The sequence below is a fragment of the Saimiri boliviensis genome, chromosome 9, assembly GCF_048565385.1.
Source record: "Saimiri boliviensis isolate mSaiBol1 chromosome 9, mSaiBol1.pri, whole genome shotgun sequence".
Classification (NCBI taxonomy): domain Eukaryota; kingdom Metazoa; phylum Chordata; class Mammalia; order Primates; family Cebidae; genus Saimiri; species Saimiri boliviensis.
In genome coordinates this window covers 13,734,574-13,756,683 of record NC_133457.1, presented here as the reverse complement: position 1 = coordinate 13,756,683, position 22,110 = coordinate 13,734,574, and the positions used below count along the sequence as shown (strand labels likewise).

The following is a 22,110-nucleotide window of genomic DNA, read 5'->3' as shown; positions in this document are numbered from 1 at the left end:
CAGGTAAAAAGACCCAGACAGGACTCTGATTGGCCAGACCTGGGTCATAGTTCTTCTCCTAAGACAAAGACTTGGGTGGGATTCATTCTCGTCCAAGCCACTTAAAATGGGTCCTCCATAGGAACAGAAGTGTGATGTTATCAGAATGATGGGAGAAAATGTACAGGACAGTCTAAAACATCAAACATCCACTAGAGCTGTCCAACTGCTTTTGTTAGAATTGGAAAAGGTTTGATGGTAGGGACAGATGCTGTCCCCAGTGTTAAAGACTAGGCAGTTGATTGGAACTTTTCATATCCTGCATTATTTGGGAACCAGCTTGAAGTGGTCAGGAGGTAGAAGGCTAAGAAACTTGTGGATGTTTCTTTGACAATATTCTGCTGTGGATCATGGAAACCCACCTAGTTGGCCTCACCATGCTCCTAAATGCTTGAATAGTCATTCTCTACCCTGAAGATCCTGTAGGTTTGGGAAATGGTGACTATGATGACTCTCTCAAAATTTAGGAACTATTGATTTACATTAAGAAATGCAGCTGGGGATGGTGGTTCATGCCTGTAGTCCCAGCATTTTGGGAGGCCAAGGCGGGTGGATCATCTGAGGTCAGGAGTTCAAGACTAGCCTGGGCAACATGGTAAAACCCCATCTCTACTAAAAATACAAAAATTAGCTGGGCATGGTGGCATGTGCCTGTAATCCCAGCAACTAGGGAGGCTGAGGCAAGAGAATCACTTGAATCCAGAAGGCGGAGGTTGCAGTGAGCCCAGATTATGCCATTGCCCTCCAGCCTGGGTGACAGAGCAAGACTCTATCTCAAAAAAAAAAAGGAAAGAAAAGCAAAAAGGGCCAGGCGCAGTGGCTCATGCCTATAATCCCAACACTTTGAGAGGTCAAGGTGGTTAGATTGCTTGGGCTCGGAGTCCAAGACCAGCCTGAGCAACATGGTGAAACCTCATCTGTACAAAAAAATGCCAAAATAAGCTGGACATGGTGATGTGCATCTGTAGTCCCAGCCAATCAGTTGGCTGAGGTGGGAGGATCACTTGAGCCTAGAAAGTCAAGGTGGCAGTGAGAGTGAGCCATGATTGTGCCACTGCACTTCAGCCTGGGCAACAGAATGAGACTCTGTCTCAAAAAAAAAAAAAAATAAAAATAAAAATAAAAAATAAAATAAAATAAAAGAAAGAAAAAAGGAAAAGAAAAGAAAAGAAATACAAAAAGTTGTGTTCAGAACTTCTTTGGTATTTAGTGGCTTTAAATACATACTTTGAACTTTTTTTATTGAAGTATAACTTACATAAAGAAAGTGCACATATCATGAGTGTACAACTTGATCAATTTTCACAAGCTGAGTATTCCTATGAAATGTTTTTGATGCTCTCATTAAATGTCAAACATGACTCATTTAACAGTCAAATATTTAAAGCCATGAACTTTCACTTTTAGGGAGAAACCCAACAGAAATGTTTACATATATTCACACAAAGATGTGTTAGAATATTCATAGTTCAGGCTGGGCGTGGTGGCTCACGCCTGTAATCCTAGCACTTTGGGAGGCCAAGGTGGGTGGTTCACCTGAAGTCAGGAGATCAAGACCAGCCTAGTTCCCAAGGAACCAATACCCAGTTCAAGAAGAAAACATTTCCAGTATCCAGAAGCAACCTCCTGCCTATACTCCCTCCTAGTCACTACTTCCCTGCCAAGGATATCCAAATCACTGTGTTGACATAAAGTAGCACACATTCAGTTTTCCTGTTTTTGTAATTCATAATAATGTAATCATAGAATATATACAGTTGAATGTTTATCTTGTCTCACTCAGTATTATAGATATAAGATTTAACCATATTATGTTTGCACTTATAGTTTCTCCGTTCTAATTGCTATATAATGTCCCATCATTTATTTATTCTCTACTCTTGAAAGGTATTTGAGTGGCCCAAATTTGGAGCTTTTACTGCTATAAACTATGAATATTCTTTTTTTTTTTTTCGAGATGGAGTCTTGCTCCCATCCTGCAGGTTGGAGTGCAACCTCCACCTTCCGGGTTCAAGTGATTCTCCTTCCTCAGTCTCCTGAGTAGCTGGGATTACAGGCGTGCCCCACCATGCCTGGCTAATATTTGTATTTTTAGTAGAGATGGGGTTTCGCCATGTTGGTCAGGCTGGTCTCGATCTCCTGACCTCGGATGATCCACCTGCCTCGGCCTCCCAAAGTGCTAGGATAACAGGCGTGAGCCACTGCCACCGGCCTGATGTATGAATATTCTAACACATCTTTGGATGAATATATGTGAACATTTATGTTGGGTGTATGCCTAAAAGTGAAAGTTCATGGCTTTAAATATTCCACTGTAAAGTAAGATTGCCTTTAAAAGTGAGTCACCTTTAACATTTAATGAGAGCATAAAAAACATTTCATAGATGTTGTCTATCATCTGAAGGTGCTGCTTAACATCCACAATCAGGGAAAATATGAAGAGGCAGAAGGCTTACAGTGGTTGTGCCAGTAAAAAGTCACTACCCTTTGCTCGGTACCTGGGCCTGAGCCAACAATCAATTCGGGAACCCATTGACTAAAAAGGTAGTCAGATCCTCAGAAGTAGGGACCCTGGAATACTATGCCAAGAATTGACAGACTCAGTAGATGGACGGATGGATAGATGGATGGGTGGATAGATGGATGGATAATAGATAGAGACGGTGTGAGGGGCTTAATAGGATAATTAATTCATACAATTATCATGGCTTGGTTTATGGATTGGTTGGTTCCATATGTGGGTGTAAGTAAAAAATAGAGAGTAGCTCAGAAGCCTCCCAGTGGGTAGAACTATAAGCATTGCATATTGGTATTAATTGGTAGAACTACAAGCTTTGCAGCTGGTCATTAATTTTGTGTGGGAGGAGAGGTGATTGCTTGGATGAGAATATACACACTTTTCTGTATATTTCAGTATATTTTCAGTAGCCCTGAAAAGGAAAGGACTGAAAGACTGGAGACAAAAAGGTCAGAAGCAGAAGCATGTGGATGGATATATGGGAGTGGGTATAAAGCATAAAGATTTTTGTATCACCTGCAAAAATATATTCCCACTCAAAAGTATTTGCCATTGAAGAGCCACTAAACAACCACATAGATAGAATGGACCTGGCCAGTTGATGTTAGTCTGTCTTGGCCATTTACCATGAATTGATGTAACAGGCAAATGAAAGGTGACAGAGACAGAGGCTATGCATGAACTAGTAGCATGGACTCCACTTACCAAACCTGATCTAATTCATGCTGCTTTTGAATGTCCAATGTGCCAACAACAGAAACTGAGTGTCTGTTATAATGCTATTCCTTGAACAGTCCAAATGGCCAGTTGGCTGATTGTAATGGGTCTCTTCCATCTAGTCTCTCCACACAGGAATAGCTATCTATTCTGGGAATGAGTTTGCCTTTCTTGCCACAGAGCTTCAGTCAGTACCACTATCTGGAAACTCCAAGAATGCCCAATTGAAATTCTACGCAATATTGTATCCAATCAGGATTCCTGCTGTGCAGCAAAGATGATGCAAAAACCACCCCTTGGCTATAGGAGCTACTGATGTATTACATAGTAAGCTACTGATAGAGTGAAGGCATAGCTGAAGCAGCAGCTTATAGGCAATATTCTGCAGGAATGAGGTGCCATTCTTCAGGGTATAGTACATAGACTAAATCACAGAGACCTTTATATGATGCTGTGTCACTAATAGGAAGAATGCATCAGTCCACAAACAGAAAAGCAGAAGGAAGAGTGGTTCTACTGCCATGACTCCCAGTGACTCACTGGGGAACTTTGTGCTTTCCATCCTCACTTCTTCCAAGTCCCCTAAAGAAATAGTGCCCCCTCACTAGGGGATATAGCAATGGTAGCATTGAACTATAATTTATGAATGCCACTTAGGCGCTTCAGGTTCTTGTGTCCAGGAACCAGTGGGAGAGAAGAGTCATCATTATATTGGCTGGGATCCATGACCCTGAGCAACAGAAAGAGCTACAGCTACTGTTGCACAAGGAGGAATGTGCACAACCAGGCGACCTACTGTGGTGTCTCTGGGGGCTCTCTTTCCTGGTTATAACTATGGATAGACACTCTGAGAAGGGAATGATTCCAAAGCCATGGGTTTCTTCAGAATGAAGGTTTTAGCACCAGGTTGTACATCAGCATCTGTAGAGGGGATAGTAGTGGATATGGAAAACTTAGAGTAGATAGCGAAGGAGGAAGAGGATAAATACCAGTTATGGCCTCAAGACCAACTACAGCAGTAGGAGCTGTGGTTTGCCTCATTAACCTCCCTCTTCTAAGTTTCCCCTGGGGAGGAGAGGCCCATAGCTTCTTTGGACAAACTGCCCTGAAAATGGATGGAGAAGTCAGCCTGTGTGATGCAGTCTGTGTGGACTGTGATAAAAACCGTATGGGTAAATTGACTTTCTTCAATAGAGTCACTGTGAGGAGAGCAGTGAGCTGACATTGCCACCAGCCACACCTGTAAAATTGCCTGCACTGTTCAGGCTGAAGGCTGAGGTTTCCTGTCTACCAAGGGTTGAGCCCAGCTGAGTACTAGAGCAAAGCCATTGCTCCCTTCTTGGGGCGTCTCTAAGGGTCAGCTATTGCCTTGGAAGCACTGGCCTGGTCATGGTTGAGACTCTTCCTGGCCAGTCCTCCTTCCTACCCTCTTCCTTCACTACTGACAGACCTGCATTGCAATCTGAAGACTCTCTTGGCACACTCTCCTTCTTTCTCCTCTTTAACTTTTACAGGCATTTTCCTCAATAGGTCATCTAATTCTATCTTGGCATCTGCTTCCTAGTGGATCTGAACTGACCCATAAACCATGCGTACTAGTTCTTTTCCAAGTAATCATCTATTTTTCTTCATTTTTTTTTCTTGATTGGTAGTTTGAACAAGATATTAAACGCACTGTATAAATACAGATATAATTGTTGGCCAATTTACTGTAATTGAACTCTGCAGAGGTGCTTTGGGATGGTTTAGCTTCTTCTAGGAATTGTAGCAGGGAAGCAGAGGTCTACCTTTGTCTGTTTTCAGAAAGGCAAGTTTACATTCAGATTTTCCCTGGATTACTTTTAATGTTTCCTTTCCTTTTCCCTCACACTGGACTCTAGTAGTCGGGACCTTGTTTGTCTTTAAACCATAGAACTGCAAGTTCAAATGAAACGACATTTCTAGAAGAATGGAAATTTCTTACTTAAGTGAGGACCTTTTGAGTTCAGATGGGTATGTGATAACAGAAAGAAAGAGCACTTTTGTTCCCAAACTAGCTATCCACTACTGCCCAGGCTGCAGAGTAATGGGACTGGTGCAGGAACTCAGTTGGGATTTTCCTTGGTAAGACTATGTGGCCACAAAGGAGGTTCCCTTGTAAGGAAAACACCTATATATGGAATTCTTATTACTTGTTCCATGAAAACAAAAACCCTGACAGTGGTGAAATAGAAAAGACTGACTAAATTAAAAACTTGGACTTCGTACAAAGGCCTTTGGTGATTTTGGGTAAAAAGGCCAAGTCTCTCCCATGCCAATGGTTTGCTTTGGAGGCTGTAAAGTAACTCATTTAGCAAAGCTGACCATAAAGTCAAAGGGAGGATTCATTAGCAAGGTTGAAATTTACCACTAGATTATGTTTGTCTTTCTAGCCAAACAGAATGAGACTTCATGGCAGTCTTTTTGTGGAGTTTTCAAACACTAATGAAAAAAGTTTTGAGACCAAGATGACTTTTTTTGGTGAGTGGAGCGTCTGAGGAGCTTGTGTGGAGAAATCAGTGTAACTGCTGCCTCAGCGTTGTCAGAGAATCTAAGAAAAGGGATCTTCCACCCCCACTGGTGACGAGTTTTTTCTAAGAATGGGATCCAACACTTCTAATTTTAGACCTTGGGTTGTGATGTGAAGCATTGAAGAGTCAGCTCTTTTTTTTGTTTTTTGTTTTTTTTAGACACAATCTCTGTCTCCCTGGCTGGAGTGCAGTGGTGCCATCTTGTCTCACTACAACCTCTGCCTCCTGGGCTCAAGGGATTTTCCTGTCTCAGCCTCCCAAGTAGCTGGGATTACAGGCACCTGCTTGTATTTTTAGTAGAGACAGGGTTTCCCCATGTTATCCAGGCTGGTCTCGAACTCCTGACCTCAGGTGATCTGCCCACCTCAGCCTCCCAAAGTGCTGGGCCTGGCCAAGAGTCAACTCTTGACAGCCCCAATATACCTATCCTTAGGGCGGATAAAAGAGAGAGATTTTTCACATGATCATGTATTTAAAACAGTATTAGACAAAGAACTTCATTCTTCCTTTCTGAAAGATACAAGTTGTCATATTTAATTGGAAAAAGGCAGTCTTTTATACTTATGAAAGAATTGGATAACTAAAAATCTAGAAGCTTCTTTCTCTAAAAACCATTAACCAGTATTATTTTTATAGATTCAGTGCCAGCTAGCTAGACTCTGAATTATTATCATCTCTAGTGTTGAACTCCAGGCTGTACAATCTATACCAGGGATGAGCCTTGATTGACATTTTCACAGATAGCAGTTACAAAATTTTTTAGGAAGGTGACAGGTAAATCTCAGGGTTCTTCTCATTCACTTTTTCTTTGGTATATTATCAAGATGTTTAATTCTCTGTTCAAATATCTCCAGATTCTTTTCCCTCTGGTGAAACAGATGGTAGTTGGGAGGAAATACACAGAATGAACTGTGAAATTTCTCTTTTTAAAAAAAATTTTTTTTTTTTTTTTAAATAAAGACAGGGTTTCACCATGTTGGTCAGGCTGGTCTTGAACTCCCGACCTCAGGTGATCTGCCTTTCTTGGCCTCCAAAGTGCTTGGATTATAGGTGTGAGCCACCACACCCGGCTGTGAAATTTCTTTTGACTAAAATCATTCACAAAAAGTGGGAGATGATGATTGAGTAGAACTACACTGTACAGCCACTAGGTTAGTGCCTGTGTAGTCTTAGCATTGTTTGGCTGTTAAGAGCATCATGTGATACCTCCAAGTCTAGAAGGACTCAACCAGAGTATCAGGACAGACTGAGATTTGGGGTTCCCAAGATTTTGAAGCATAGTGGGATGCTGGGTTGCCTAGACATCATTAATAAGATTTTTTTTTCTATAACAAAATGCATTGAGTTCCAAGTAAACAATATAGAAAATAATTTTAGGAATACAACTCTTAAAAAAAGTAGAGACTCGCCGGGCGCGGTGGCTCAAGCCTGTAATCCCAGCACTTTGGGAGGCCGAGGCGGGTGGATCACGAGGTCGAGAGATCGAGACCATCCTGGTCAACGTGGTGAAACCCCGTCTCTACTAAAAATACAAAAAAAAATTAGCTGGGCATGGTGGCGCGTGCCTATAATCCCAGCTACTCAGGAGGCTGAGGCAGGAGAATTGCCTGAACCCAGGAGGCGGAGCTTGCGGTGAGCCGAAATCGCGCCATTGCACTCCAGCCTGGGTAACAAGAGTGAAACTCCGTCTCAAAAAAAAAAAAAAAAAAGTAGAGATTGGCCGGGCGCGGTGGCTCAAGCCTGTAATCCCAGCACTTTGGGAGGCCGAGGCGGGTGGATCACGAGGTCAAGAGATCGAGACCATCCTGGTCAACATGGTGAAACCCCGTCTCTACTAAAAATACAAAAAAATTAGCTGGGCATGGTGGCGCATGCCTGTAATCCCAGCTACTCAGGAGGCTGAGGCAGGAGAATTGCCTGAACCCAGGAGGCGGAGGTTGCGGTGAGCCGAGATCGCGCCATTGCACTCCAGCCTGGGTAACAAGAGCGAAACTCTGTCTCAAAAAAAGAACAACAACAACAAAAAAAAGTAGAGATCTGTTCTTTCATATTAATTAGAAATGATGATTCACATCACAGAAGGATTCTTCAATACACACAAGTGCTCCAATAATCAGGGTTTGATTGCATTTTCAGTATCTCCAACATATTTAAGTTTTTATTTATTTAATGAGAACGGGACAACTAAGCTTCGATATAAATTTTAGGATCCTCTGTGCATCATATGGCCGTTAGATGACAAAACATTTGGGAAATGACACTGTAGGTCAGTGGAGGAAAAAATGCCTTTAAAAATAGCCTCTCTTTCTCTTTTTAAAGGAAAAGACAGAATTGTGTATGCTCACAGAGGAGGAAGTAATTAAGAGTCTGATTCTGTTAGGAAACTATAGAAGAAATATAATTCGAAAGCCTGAGAGACACTGGAGGGTTTGAGTCCTGGTGCTCTTGTTGTAAATCAATGGCCTTTGGCAAGACACAAACTTTTCTAAATATTGGTTTTCTTATCTGTAAAATAGTTCTAGCCTGGGTGCGGTGGCTCACACCTGTAATCCCAACACTCTGGGAGGCCGAGGCAGGTGGGTCACAAGGTCAGGAGTTCATGACTAGCCTGACCAACATGGTGAAACCCCGTCTCTACTAAAAATACAAAAATTAGCCAGGCATGATGCCATGTGCCTGTAATTCCAGCTACTCAAAGGGCTGAGGCAGGAAAATCACTTGAACCCTGCAGGTGGAGGTTGTGGTGAGCTGAGAGCCGCGATTGCACTCCAGCCTGAGTGACAGACTCCATCTCAAAAAAAAAAAAAATGGTTCCTAGTAAGGCTTATTTGCTCATTCTCACAGGGTTACTATGAGACTCATGTGTGACTGTACACATGAAGCTGTTTTGTAGTCTGTGAAATATTGTATAAATATGATTTATTGTCATAGTTGAAATACAAATAACTTTTAATGGTCATAACTGGATTGATATGTCTTCAGTTCTATGGTCAAATTAGGATTTATTGTGTGGCAGATGCTGCATGAGAATTAATCTACTCTCTTATCTAAGATTATCTAGAAATATGTATTTTTAAAGAAAATTTAGCCATTTTTGCCAGGCGAAGTGGCTCACACCTGTAATCTCAGCACTTTGGGAGGCCAAGCGGGGTGGATCACCTGAGGTCAGGAGTTCAAGATCAGCCAGACCAACAGAGTGAAACCCCATCTCTACTGAAAATACAAAAATTGGCTGGGTGTGGTGGCTCACGCCTGTAATCCCAACACTTTAGGAGGCTGATCATGAGTTCAGGAGTTAGAGACTAGTCTGGCCAATATGGCGAAACCCCGCCTCTATTAAAAAATGCAAAAATTAGCCGGGTGTGATGGCATGTGCCTGTAGTCCCAGCTACTTGGGAGGCTGAGGCAGGAGAATTGCTTGAATCCAGGAGGTGGAGGTTGCAGTGAGCTAAGATTGTGCCACTGTACTCCAGCCTGGGCAACAGAGCAAGACTCTGTCTCAAAAAAAAAAAAAAAAAGGAAGAAAAGGAAAATGAAAATATAAAAATTATCTGAGTGTGGTGGTGGGTGCCTTTAATCCCACCTACTCAGGAGGCTGAGGCAGGAGAATCACCAGAACCCAGGAGGCAAAGCCAAGATCGTGCCACTGCACTCCAGCCTGGATGACAGAGCAAGACTCCATCTCAAAAAAAAAAAAAAAAAAAAAAAAAGAAAAGAAAAAGAAAAAAAAAAGAAAATTTAGCCGGGCGCGGTGGCTCAAGCCTGTAATCCCAGCACTTTGGGAGGCTGAGGCGGGGGATCACAAGGTCAAGAGATCGAGACCATCCTGGTCAACATGGTGAAACCTATCTCTACTAAAAATACAAAAAATTAGCTGGGCATGGTGGCACGTGCCTGTAATCCCAGCTACTCAGGAGGCTGAGGCAGGAGAATTGCCTGAACCCAGGAGGCAGAGGTTGTGGTGAGCCGAGATCGCGCCATTGCACTCCAGCCTGGGTAACAAGAGCGAAACTCCGTCTCAAAAAAAAAGAAAGAAAATTTAGCCATTTTTGAGCGTCTGTGAATTGAACTGGTGCCCATAGGCACTGGCTTTCTTATAGAGCAAAATTTAAGCCCCAGGACCTCTCTCCACCTTGTTTTGGTTTGGAGGAGTCTCTTTTCCTTGGCTCCCAACCACAAATTAACTTTTTTGACCAGGTATCGAAAGTAGCCTAACTTGTGGCTGGACAATGCTGAGACAGAGAGATAATAGTAGAGCTCATATGTATTTGACTCCTGTCACCAAGAAAAATAATACAAGGAAGAGCAGTGGCTTGAACAGCTGGTGTAACCAGATCTGGGACTTATTTGGGTAAAGGGAGGAGTTGAGTGAAATTGTCAACCAATAAATGTTCTAATCAGATGGCAAACTCTTCCAAGCTCAGCTTAAAAGATCACTTCTGGCCTTGCACACAATCAGTATTCAAAAAATATGTACTATATTTGTTGAATGGATGGATAACATTGAACACCTTGAAATTCCCCCTTACCCCAAACATTGCTAATTATTTCTCTCATCACACACAAAATAATACTAGTAATATGGTTTGGACTTCTGAAAGTGATGATTCAGTGTTACCGTTTTACTCATATATACAGATCTAAGCACACAAAGAGAAATATTTATCTTTTTATTTTTATATAGGTTTAAAACAATGATTTTAGCGGCCGGGTGTGGTGGCTCACGCCTGTAATTCTAGCACTTTGGGAGGCCAAGGCAGGCTGATCATGAGGTCAAGAGATTGAGATCATCCTTGCCAACATGGTGAAACTCTGTCTCTACTAAAAATACAAAAATTAGCTGGGTGTTGTGGCGTGTGCCTGTAATCCCAGCTACTTGGGAGGCTGAGGCAGAAGAATTGCTGGAACCCGGGAGGCAGAGGTTGCGGTGAGCCAAGATCGTGCCGCTGCACTGGTGTCTGGCAACAGAGTGAAACTCTGTCTCAAACAAACAAACAAACAAACAAAAATAATAATTTTAGCATCTTTTCATTCATTTTTCCATGTTTTGGAATAAAGTTATAATGATGGTGTTCACAGATCTTTGTTTCTGAATTTTTCTCATTAAAATTATAAAAATTATTTAAAATGTATTTTTAGGTTGTCACATTGTCTTCATAAACACTTTCAAGTAACTATCAAAACCTTCATTGCCTATATTAAGCTGTTAGATATATTCAACCATTCTCTTCTTAAATCTTTAGGAAATTTCTAATTTCCCACTGCTATAGATCATGGTGCAATGAGCAACTCTGCAATATAACTTGATAGTTAACTTCTAAACCATACTGTATATTGTTGAGCCTTTTCAAAAGTGTAGTTTTATTTTCTAGGAAAATATCTATTAGTCAATATTTCCCATTTAAAAATATTTCCTCCAGTCCCTTGCCCCAAACTGAATAGCAGAAATACTAAAAGATAAATAACTTGCATAAGGTACTGAAGTTAAGTGAAGATCAAATATCAAAAATGCCTTTTTTCCTCTGGCCCAAGTGCATTACTAAAGCAATAGATCACGTCAGACAAAAGATAGTATCTTCTATCATCATCATCATCATCATCATCATCATCAAAATTATCTTCCTTATCATCATGCCAGTGATGCATTTATAATTTTTTTGTTTGTTTGTTGTTATTTTGGTTTTTTTATTTTGTTTTTTATAGAGATAGGGTTTCACCATGTTGGTCAGGCTGGTCTGGAACTCCTGACCTGGTGATCCACCCACCTTGGCCTCCCAAAGTGCTAGGATTACAAGCGTAAGCCACCATACCCGGCCCAGTGATGCATTAATTAAGAACACCAGCCGGGCACAGTGGCTCACACCTGTAATCCCAGCATTTTGGGAGGCTGAGGCGGGTGGATCACGAGATCAGGAGATCGAGGTCATCCTGGCTAACAGGTTGAAACCACATCTCTACTAAAAATACAAAAAATCAGCCAGGCATGGTGGCACGCACCTGTAATCCCAGCTACTCAGGAGGCTGAGGCAGGAGAATAGCTTGAACCTGGGAGGCAGAGGTTGCAGTGAGCCGAGATCGTGCTACTGCTCTCTAGCCTGGGCGACAGAGTGAGATTCCATCTCCAAAAATAAAAAAGAACACCAAAGTGAAGCATGGCAATGAAAGAGTAGATGCAAAAATGAGTGGCAGCACCAATTCTTTTTTATTTAAGTGTTTGTATATTTTCTACATGCTGGACACTGTGCTAGACACTTGGGATATGGTAAATTATAAAAACACAAGTATCACCTTTGATTTGTCAAGGAACAGGTCAACTCTTATCCTCATATTAGAATAAAGATTAACCTTATTCAACAGTTTTCTGGACTCTTCATTATTCAAACCTTTATCTATTCAAGGTCCTTATCTGTTTTGCTCCTCTTCAGTTGCTAATGGTGACCCAACCCTGGCTCTGGGAGTTTTCTCCATACTGGTTCAGCAAGTCAGGGCAGGATCTGCCCCAAGGGCTTCTGGGACCATAGCCCTCTAACTTAGCCACCCCATCAACTTTCTAACTATATACCTTTGCTGGAATCAGTCATGCAGAACAAGTCAGCAACACGGGGATAGGGCTGAGAAAAGCAGCTTGAGGCTTTCCTGAGGCAAAAATGGCAGACGAATAGCAGGGGCAAAATCCACTGGGCTAGGTTACGGCATGTACAGAACACCATGCATGGATGGAGAACACCACGCATGCATGGAGAACCCCTTGTTAGGCATGGGAAAAACAAAAAGAAAGTGAAGTCCTCTTAGACTTGTTCTCAAAGAGCCTGCAATCCTGTTAAAGAGTTGAGTCCAGGGCCGGGTGTGGTGGCTCACGTCTGTAATTCAAGCACTTTGGAGGCCAAGGCAGGTGGATCACCTGAGGTTGGGAGTTCAAGACCAGCCTGACCAACATGGTGAAGTCCCCAAAGATAGCATGGGGAGAAATGCCAGATATAGGTGATGGGGAGGAAGGCAGCAAATCACACTGCCATGTGTGTACTTATGCAACAATCTTGCATGTTCTTCACATGTACTCCAAAACCTAAAATGCAATTAAAAAAATAAAATTATGGGCCAGGTGCAGTGGCTCACGCCTGTAATCCCAGCACGTTGGGAGGCCGAGGCGGGTGGATCACGAGGTCAAGAGATCGAGACCATCCTGGTCAACATGGTGAAACCCCGTCTCTACTAAAAATACAAAAAATTAGCTGGGCATGGTGGCGCGTGCCTGTAATCCCAGCTACTCAGGAGGCTGAGGCAGGAGAATTGCCTGAACCCAGGAGGCAGAGGTTACGGTGAGCCAAGATCGCGCCATTGCACTCCAGCCTGGGTAACAAGAGCGAGACTCCATCTCAATAAATAAATAAATAAATAAATAAATAAATAAAATAAAATAATGATTAAAAAAAAGAGTTGAGTCCAGAAGTAGCTGAAATTGTAGTGAATAGTGGGAGAATATCTAACAAGCTGTTCAGGGTACACTAATGGGTACCAAAAGAGGAATGGGCAAAATCATGTAAAGATCATTATGCTTTCAACAAGGAATTACGGGCTTCTTAGGAGCAGTTTCATAAAGACATATTTTTTTTAAGGTGGAGTTTTGCTCTTGTATCCCAGGCTAGAGTGCAATGGTGCAATCTCAGCTCCCTGCAGCCTCTGCCTCCCAGGTTCAAGTGGTTCTCCCGCCTCAGCCTCCTGGGTAGCTGGGATTACAGGATCCTGCCACCACACCTGGCTAATTTTTGTATTTTTAGCAAATACAAGGTTTTGCCATGTTGGCCAGGCTCGTCTCAAACTCCCAACCTCAGGTGATTCCAAAGTGCCTTGGCCTCCCAAAGTGCTGGCATTACAGGTGTGAGCCACTGCCCCTGGCCTCATAAAGAAATTTAAGCTTTTAGCCCTGCAGCTATTTATAATCCAGTTGGGGAGGCAAGAGATTCTGAGGCAAATGTTACAATATAGGCCAGGCAAGGTAGTTATGATCTGTAATCCCACCACTTTGGTGGGAGGCAGAGGTTGGTGGATCACTTGAGGTCAAGAGTTCAAGACCAGCCTGGCCAAAATGGTGAAACCCCATCTCTACTAAAAATACAAAAATTAGTTGGACATGGTGGTGCATGCCTGTAATCCCAGCTACTCTGGAGGCTGAGGCAGGAGAATCACTTGAAACCAGGAGGCAGAAGTTGCAGTGAGCCGAGATTTTGCAATTGCATTACAGGCTGGATGACATGGTGAGACTCCATTTCAAAAACCAAAACAAAACAATATTTGGCAGTGTTATGTTTGATTGTATGTGCAGAGAATGAAAAAGACAAGAACAAGGAGAATTTAGGAAGAAGGGAGAGATTACTAAACGCCTGGCAGTAGTTGGTAGGGCAATTTTGAGCAGAATTCAAATAGCAGACATCAGATAAGTGTAGTAAAGAATTAGCCCAAATATGCTTGGGTCAGAGCCTGGCTGAAGTGGGAGAAAGACACTTTATTATAGTCTCTTGTAAGAACGAGGGTCAGAAAGGTATGAAGATGGTAGTTTGTTGGGAAACCTTTAGTGCTGGATTGATCTTTGACTTATGTTCTTGTGAACAGTTTTTTAAAAAAACCTCCTGGGCCAGGTGAAATGGCTCATGCCTGTAATCACAGCACTTTGGGAGGCCAAGTTGAGTGGATCACGAGGTCAGGAGTTCAAGATCAGCCTGGCCAAGATGGTGAAACCCTGTCTCTACTAAAAATACAAAAAAAATTAGTCAGGTATGGTGGCAGGTGCTTGTAATCCCAGCTACTCCAGAGGCTGAGGCAGAGAATTGCTTGAACCCAGGAGGCGGAGGTTGCAATGAGCCAAGATGGCACCACTGTACTCCAGCCTGGGCAAAAGAACAAGACTCCATCTCAAATCAAAGCAAAACAAAAGAACTTCTGAGCTAGGGAATGACATCAGAAAAGAAGGAGACCAGAAACCAGAGACTAGAGGCAGAGAAACCAGTTAGGAGGCTACTTCAAGCATTTTGAGATAAGGTCTTGTTGTGGGAGTGGGAAAGGATGGATTTGGGGGACACCAGAAGAAAGAATCAATAGCATTTGCCACTGATTGGATGTGAACAGAGAGGAAAGAGAAAGGGATGACTCAAGAGAATCTTCAGTAAGAAGTGTGTTGAGGCAAGGATTTAGAGGCAGGGATGGACTTGGAAAGTGTTTGCAAATGGATTTACATATCTATCAGCAGGAGTGTGCTCTCAACTGATTATCTTATAAAAACTGTGGAGTTTCTCTGTGAGATAGTCAGACAAAAGGTATCACATGATTTAAAATGGCAATACCAGGGAAGAACTCCTGGCTTACACAGGATGCACTCTGGAGAATGCACTCTGCTCTAGAGTTACAAACCCTAGGCTGAAATCTCAGGTTTTTTACATGATTTCATTGCACATGTTTGGACAAAATACTTTCAAATTCATCAATCCAGTTTTTTTTAATCTATAAAATGGGGACATATAGTATGTATTTTTTAGGTCTCCATGAGACAAAACAGCCATTATTTGTTGAGTGCTTTAGTACGTTAAGCAGGCTTTATGTTAAAAACTTTATCTGTGGTCAGGCGAGGTGGCTCAAGCCTGTAATCCTAGCACTGTGGGAGGCCAAGGCAGGCGGATCACTTGAAGCCAGGGGTTTGAGACCAGCCTGGCCAACATAGTGAAATCCTGTCTCTATTAAAAAAAAAACACAAAAATTAAGTTGGGCACAGTGGTTCATGCCTGCAATCCCAGCACTTTGGGAGGCTGAGGTGGACAGATAACGAGGTCAGGAGTTCGAGACCAGCCTGACCAACATGGTGAAATCCCGTCTCTACCAAAAATACAAAAAAATTAGCTGGGAGTGGTGGCACACACCTGTAATCCTAGCTACTTAGGAGCCTGAGGCAGGAGAATCACTTGAACCTGGGAGGCAGATGTGGCAGTGAGCCAAGATCTTGCCATTGCACTCCAACCTGGGCGACAGAGTGAGACTCTGTCTTTAAAAAAAAATAAAAATTAGCCGGGTGTAGTGGTGCACATCTATAGTCCCCAGATACTTGAGAGGCTGAGGCACAAGAATCGCTTGAACCTGGGAGGTGAAGGTTGCAGTGGGCCGAGATCAAGTCTAGCCTGGGCACATAGAGTGAGACCCTGTCTCAAAAAAAGGAAAAATTTATTTGCTTTTTTTTTTTTTTAAATTCTTAGAATGCACATTCCGCATTAGAAAAAATTCAATATTTTGTGGCTTAAAGCAATATCCATTTTATTTGCTCACAGTTCTGCAATCTGGGCTGGGCTTGGCTCTGCAGCTCTCCTGGTCTTATTGGTGGTCACTGATGTGTTTGCAGTCAGCTGGTGGGGTTGGCTGGGGGTGGGCTCAGCTCAGGTGCTGGGCAACTGGACTTTTCCCTCTCTCCAAGTATCTCAGGGCCTCTCCTTCTCCATGTGGTTTATCCAGCAGGGTAACTGGATTTCTTACCTAGTGGCTCAGGTCTCCTAAAAGTACAAAGTGGAAGCCTTCCTAGGGGATGGGATGGGGAAGGCGAGGGACTGGCATAACTTCACTGCTACATTTTCCTGGTTAAGTCAAATCAGTGGCCCAGTCCAGATTAAGTGGAAGGGGCTACATAAGGTATAAATAACATGAGCCTGGCCAGGCATGGTGGCTCATACCTGTAATCCCAGCACTTTGGGAGGCCAAGGTGGGTGGATCATGAGGTCAGGAGTTCAAGACCAGCCTGGCCAAGATGGTGAAAATCTGTCTCTACTAAAAATACAAAAATTAGCTGGGTGTGGTGGTGCGCATCTGTAGTCCCAGCTACTTGGGAGGCTGAGGCAGGAGAATTGCTTGAACCTGGGAGGTGGAGGTTGCAGTGAGCTGAGATCACACCACTGCAGTCAAGCCTGGCGTCAGAGCGAGACTCTGTCTCAAAAAACAAACAAAAAAACCATGAGGCTGGGCCATTGAAAGGCAGCAATATAGCATTTCCAATTTGTAAATGAGTAAACTGTAACTTAGGGCTAAGTTACTTGCATAATGTAGAGGGCAGAACTAGCTTCAAAGATTGTGTTCTAAATCAGATATCAACAAATAAAAGTTGCATATGTTTTAACCCAGAATCCTGTGGGGGTGGGTAATGTTACTGTCCCTAATTTACAAAGGAGGAAACCCAGAAATAGAGAGCTTAAATGTCTTGTCTGAGGTGACTCGGGTGTTTTGCTCTAGAAACTGTATACTTATCCACTATGCTGCCTCTTATGGGCAGTACCTGATACATACAAAATACCTGTAAATGTTATTTAATCTGAAGCTATAGGGATGGGACAACAGCAAATGTTCTGCCTTATTCTCTATTACATCTTATATGCTATTTTGGAACTGGGAGTTTTTCAGTTTTCCTGTGTTAAAGACAACTTCCCTTTCAGATATCTACTCTATCTGTTGCACTATTTCTTGAAGCTTGGAAAGAAACAAAGACTGCATCCTTGTACATCCAATTCCAATGCTGATTCTCAGTTTTTTTTTTTTTTTTTTTTTTTTTGAGACCGGGTTTCGCTCTTGTTACCCAGGCTGGAGTGCAATGGCACAATCTCGGCTCACCGCAACCTCCGCCTCCTGGGTTCAAGCAATTTTCCTGCCTCAGCCTCCTGAGTAGCTGGGACTACAGGTGTGCGCCACCATGCCCCCCTAATTTTTGTATTTTTAGTAGAGACGGGGTTTCACCATGTTGACCAGAATGGTCTCGATCTCTTGACCTCGTGATCCACCTGCCTCGGCCTCCCAAAGTGTTGGGATTACAGGGTGAGCCACTACGCCCGGCCTGATTCTCACTTTTCTTCTGGCATGAAGAGCTTCCTGGAGTAGGGCTGGCCTCAAGTTTTCTTTTTCTTGTTTTTTTTTTTTTTTTTTTTGAGATGGAGTCTTGCTCTGTCACCCAGGTTGGAGTGCAGTGGCACAATCTTGATTCATTGTAACCTCTGCCTCCCAGGTTCAAGCAATTCTTCTGCCTCAGCCTTCCAAGTAGCTGGGACTACAGGCAAGTGCCACCATCTCTGCCTAATTTTTGTATTTTTAGTAGAGATGGCATTTCACCATATTGGCCAGGCTGATCTCGAACTCTTAACCTCATGATCCACTCGCCTTGGCCTCACAAAGTGCTGGGATTACAGGTGTGAGCCACCCCGCCAGGCCGGCCTCAAGTTCTCATCCTTTAATCATCAGTCACAAATCATCTTGTGACTTCTGAATTAGTATCATTATTTTCCAGTCACTTCCTCTAGTTTGATGGCATATTTCCCCCATCATTGCAACTGTGATGGCTTCTGAGAGTAGCTTGCAAAGATTCTACTTTTCAAGGAATGACTTGTGCTAGCTTCCCCTTTCCTTTTGCCAGTCTTATGGGCAAAGAACTTGCTGCATGGAAAACACCTGGTTTCAAAGGCTCTTGAAAGGAACTGTCCTCTGCTTATGTTTAAACATGATACATGGCTGGGTGTGGTGGCTCACGCCTGTAATCCCAGCACTTTGGGAGGCCAAGGCAGGCAGATCACTTGAGATCAGGAGTTGGATACCAGTCTGGCCAATATGGCAAAACCCTGTTTCTACTAAAAATGCAAAAATTAGCTGGGCGTGGTGGCAGTCACCTGTAAACCCAGCTACTCTGAAGGCTAAGGCAGGAAAATTGCTTGAACCAGGGAGCAGAGGTTGCAGCGAGCCGAGATCAGGCTACTGCCCTTCAGCCTGGGCAGTAGAGTGAGACTGTCTCAACACAAACAAACAAACAATTAAAAAAAAAAACAAAAAACCGGATGTTACATCTATACCTGCCTTCATTTAAGGCAGTCCTAATTTTTTCCAGTCTGTGAGGAGTCTGGAATTGGAGCACACCTCCAAGTACAGATAACAGGGGAAGTGGCTCACTTTGGTGGGTGTAGTTCTGTTTTGGGTATGGATGCAGCCATTCAAGGGAGTGGCCCCCAAATTCCACCTTTTCCAAGGCAAAACTATGAGTGGCCTTGTCCTTTCTTTAAACTTTCTCCTTCAAGGCAACTCCAGATTTTAACTTTGACTTTATTTTACCCCATAAAAATATTAAGGCACAATACGTCAACTTAAAGAACATGCAGTTCTGTTTTATTTAACAAACACTTACGTAACCAGCTAGGTGCTGTTCGAAGTGCTTTACATTGTCTCATTTGATTCTTTTATAAACTGTTTGAATGAGATGGGGTGGCGTAAGGGCTTCCTGCAATTTGGCTTACCTCGCCATTTCCCCCACGCCCCCCTCGCCCCACACCTTTCCCCCTCAGTGGAGAGAGAACCAGAGAGAAAAGGAATTGAGCAGCTCTGAAGGGCAAGGCCTCCTCCCACTTCCCGCAGCTGTTTCGCCAGGCTTGACCTTCTTCCCTTAGCTAGAGGCAGGGGGTCTCCACCCCTCGCCCAGATCTAGTCGGTGGGAAGGTGGGTGGCTTTTTCCGGGTCATTGGCGCACCCTCACTACTCCCAGCCACCTGCTCGGGTTCTATCCCGGCTCCAGGCTCCCTGGAGGGCGGCAAGGACATTCCAATCCTCCCACAACTCTCACGGATGTTGCGGGGGAGGGGGGCGCAATTGCTCTTCTCTTCCAGCACCCAGCTTTGACCCGGTTTCTTCTCAATCCCTAGAGGCCTGAGTCACCCCTGTAGAGGAAATTAAGGATTGATGAATGGTTTGAAAGTTGTTTGTTTACAACCCAGCCTTTGGCGAAGCCGCATCTCCAGTGACAGAGGCACTTTCTGGGCACCGTCTGTGCTCCAGCAGACAATTGAGAGCCAAACAGCCAAGATGCCTCCTCGCCAGACCAAATATGGTCACAAGAGCTAAGCAGCCTCCCGTGGAAAGGCTGGCCTTGTTGGTGTCTCCCCGCGCCAGGGCGCACCCGGGCCGGCCCTCGGGCAGAATCGCGGGTCGGTGAGGCGCTCCGGGTGCAGCCGGCCTCGGCGCGGGGCTACAGGGGAGCGCGCGGTGTCCAGGTCCGGCCCTTCCCAGGCCTGAGCCCCTCATCCGCGTGACCTCCGCCACCCCCGGCCTTGGTTTCGATCCACAACCCCTTGATGAAACAGGCTTGGGCCACTTTCCCTTTGATCCCGCCCCAAGTCCGTGGTAAACTCAAAGGAATGCAGATGTAGGGCTCCGCGGGAGAGGTTCGCGCAGCCGGGAGGAGTGGGTGGGGGGCACCCGTCTCCTCTTACCCAGTAAAGTACCCATCACACCCAGGGTTTTCTGGAGCCGGGTGGGAGGAGGAGGAGGAGGAAGAGGAGGGGCGAGCGGGGGCTGGCCGACTCAGGACTAGGAGGTCATACATAATTCAATAGCTCAACTTTCGGGCCCGCCTCTTTCCTGGGGGTGGGAGTTTGCTCCAAACTTTGTTTATGGGACAGTCCGGGAGCTGCTGCGGCCGCGCTGTCTGCTTCTCCTGCGCCTCCTCTCCGAGCGCAAGCGCCTGAGGCCAGCTCGGGGGATGTGAGAGCCGAAGCCCCTAGGCTGCCAGGCACCGAGTCTGGTCGGGATTTGTCAGCCTAGCCTCGGCTCCAGCTGCGCAATCTCGGGACTCACCCGAGCGACCCAGGCCAGACTGCAAGTTCGGGCGGGACGGCGGCCGCCGCACGCTTAGGCTCAGCTTCGCTGCCCGCCCAGGTAGTGCCCGCTGGAGCTCGCGCGCTCTCCCAGCACCACTCCAGGACTCCGGGCTCCTCGGGCTTCCGGAGTCGAGACGTCGTGGAGTTGGTTCGGGCTGAACTTCTTTCGGGGGGCTGCCTGTCCCGGAAAGCTGCGACCTTTCCTTTGCCATCCTGCGGCTCCGCAAGCGGCGAGTGCGGTTACTCCCTCCATCCCCCGCCCTTCCTTCTCCTCCTCCAGGCAACTTCTTTGCTTCAAGAAAGTTGCATAATTCTCGAGGCCAGGAGGGACCCCTCCCCCATCCTGCTGGTCTTACTGCTGTCTGGGATCTCCAGGCGGGCAATTATCTGTCTCCTCGTTTCCTTTTCCCTCTATTCTTCCTCCCACCATCTCGCTCTTTCACCCCCTAACCCGCTTACCCACTTCCTCCGACTTTAAAGAAAAGGCTAATCTGACCTTCTTTTTGCAGAAGATGAATCCGGCTTCGGCGCCCCCGCCGCTCCCGCCGCCTGGGCAGCAAGTGATCCACGTCACGCAGGACCTAGACACAGACCTCGAAGCCCTCTTCAACTCTGTCATGAACCCGAAGCCTAGTTCGTGGCGGAAGAAGATCCTGCCAGAGTCCTTCTTCAAGGAGCCTGACTCGGGCTCGCACTCACGCCAGTCCAGCACCGATTCGTCGGGCGGCCACCCGGGGCCTCGGCTGGCCGGGGGTGCCCAGCATGTTCGCTCGCACTCTTCGCCCGCGTCCCTGCAGCTGGGCACCGGCGCAGGCGCTGCGGCTAGCCCGGCGCAGCAGCACGCGCACCTCCGCCAGCAGTCCTACGACGTGACCGACGAGCTGCCACTGCCCCCGGGCTGGGAGATGACCTTCACCGCCACTGGCCAGAGGTACTTCCTCAAGTAAGTCAGCCTGGATCCGAAGGGGACACCAAGTCACATGTGTGTGTGTATGGGTGTGTGAGTGAGTCAGAGAGAGAGACAGACAGAGAGAGAGAGAGAGAGAGAGATACAGAGACAGAGATGGTGAGCGTCCTTCCACGGTTATTTCACTGATATGGAGAGCTGGAAGCAAAGAATGAGTCTCTGGGTGTTGGAATTGTAAGGGATCAGAAGCAGAAGAGAGTGTGAAGTTCATCCACCTTAAAACACACAGGTGACTTTGCCCTGAATCTGCAGGATTGAAGCCGACTCCTAGGCACAGACCCTTAGCCTTTTCCCTGGCCACTCTAAGTCAATAGTCCAGAGCCAGGCCCTTTGGGCTGTGACACCAAGATAAATGAGAGAAAAGCTGCAATGCTTGGGGAACAGAGGGACTCTTGGTGGAGTAGGTGGTCTGCAGTCTCTATCTTCTTGGGAAACGCAAGCCGGAAAAGTGAGCAGTGGCTGGTAGGCCTTACTGCTCCCAGCTGCGTGACATAATGACCACACAGCACAGTGATGTAATTAGCAACTGTAGTGAAGTAGTTGTGGGCTGGACAAATCAATTGTGTGGAAATTGTGTCAGGAGTTTTATCACATTAAACTTGTTAACCTAAAATATCACCAAATCACAGGCCTGCTTTGTCACTCTTCTTCCTTTCACATTTTTCCAGC

General features: G+C 45.1%; 1 protein-coding gene and 1 long non-coding RNA gene across 5 annotated transcripts in view; one reads left to right on the top strand and one right to left on the bottom strand.

The window, feature by feature from the left end:
• The window catches only part of WWTR1 (WW domain containing transcription regulator 1), a 233,783-nt gene that overhangs the window by 55,621 nt on the left and 156,052 nt on the right, over positions 1-22,110 (top strand). For 2 of the 4 annotated variants that reach the window (XM_074405481.1, XM_074405482.1), the window contains one exon: positions 20,984-21,417. In XM_074405481.1, coding sequence (XP_074261582.1) covers positions 20,984-21,417 — 434 coding nt within the window. Of the gene's footprint in view, positions 1-20,447; positions 20,533-20,619; positions 20,705-20,983; positions 21,418-22,110 lie in introns of those variants that run through there. The other 2 variants (XM_039480177.2, XM_039480178.2) reach the window with 2 other exon arrangements.
• Positions 18,971-21,041, bottom strand: LOC141585587 (uncharacterized). The gene is made up of 2 exons (XR_012519123.1): positions 20,971-21,041; positions 18,971-19,535 (listed from the first exon to the last, which is right to left on the bottom strand). It is a non-coding gene; the product is annotated as an uncharacterized LOC141585587 (long non-coding RNA).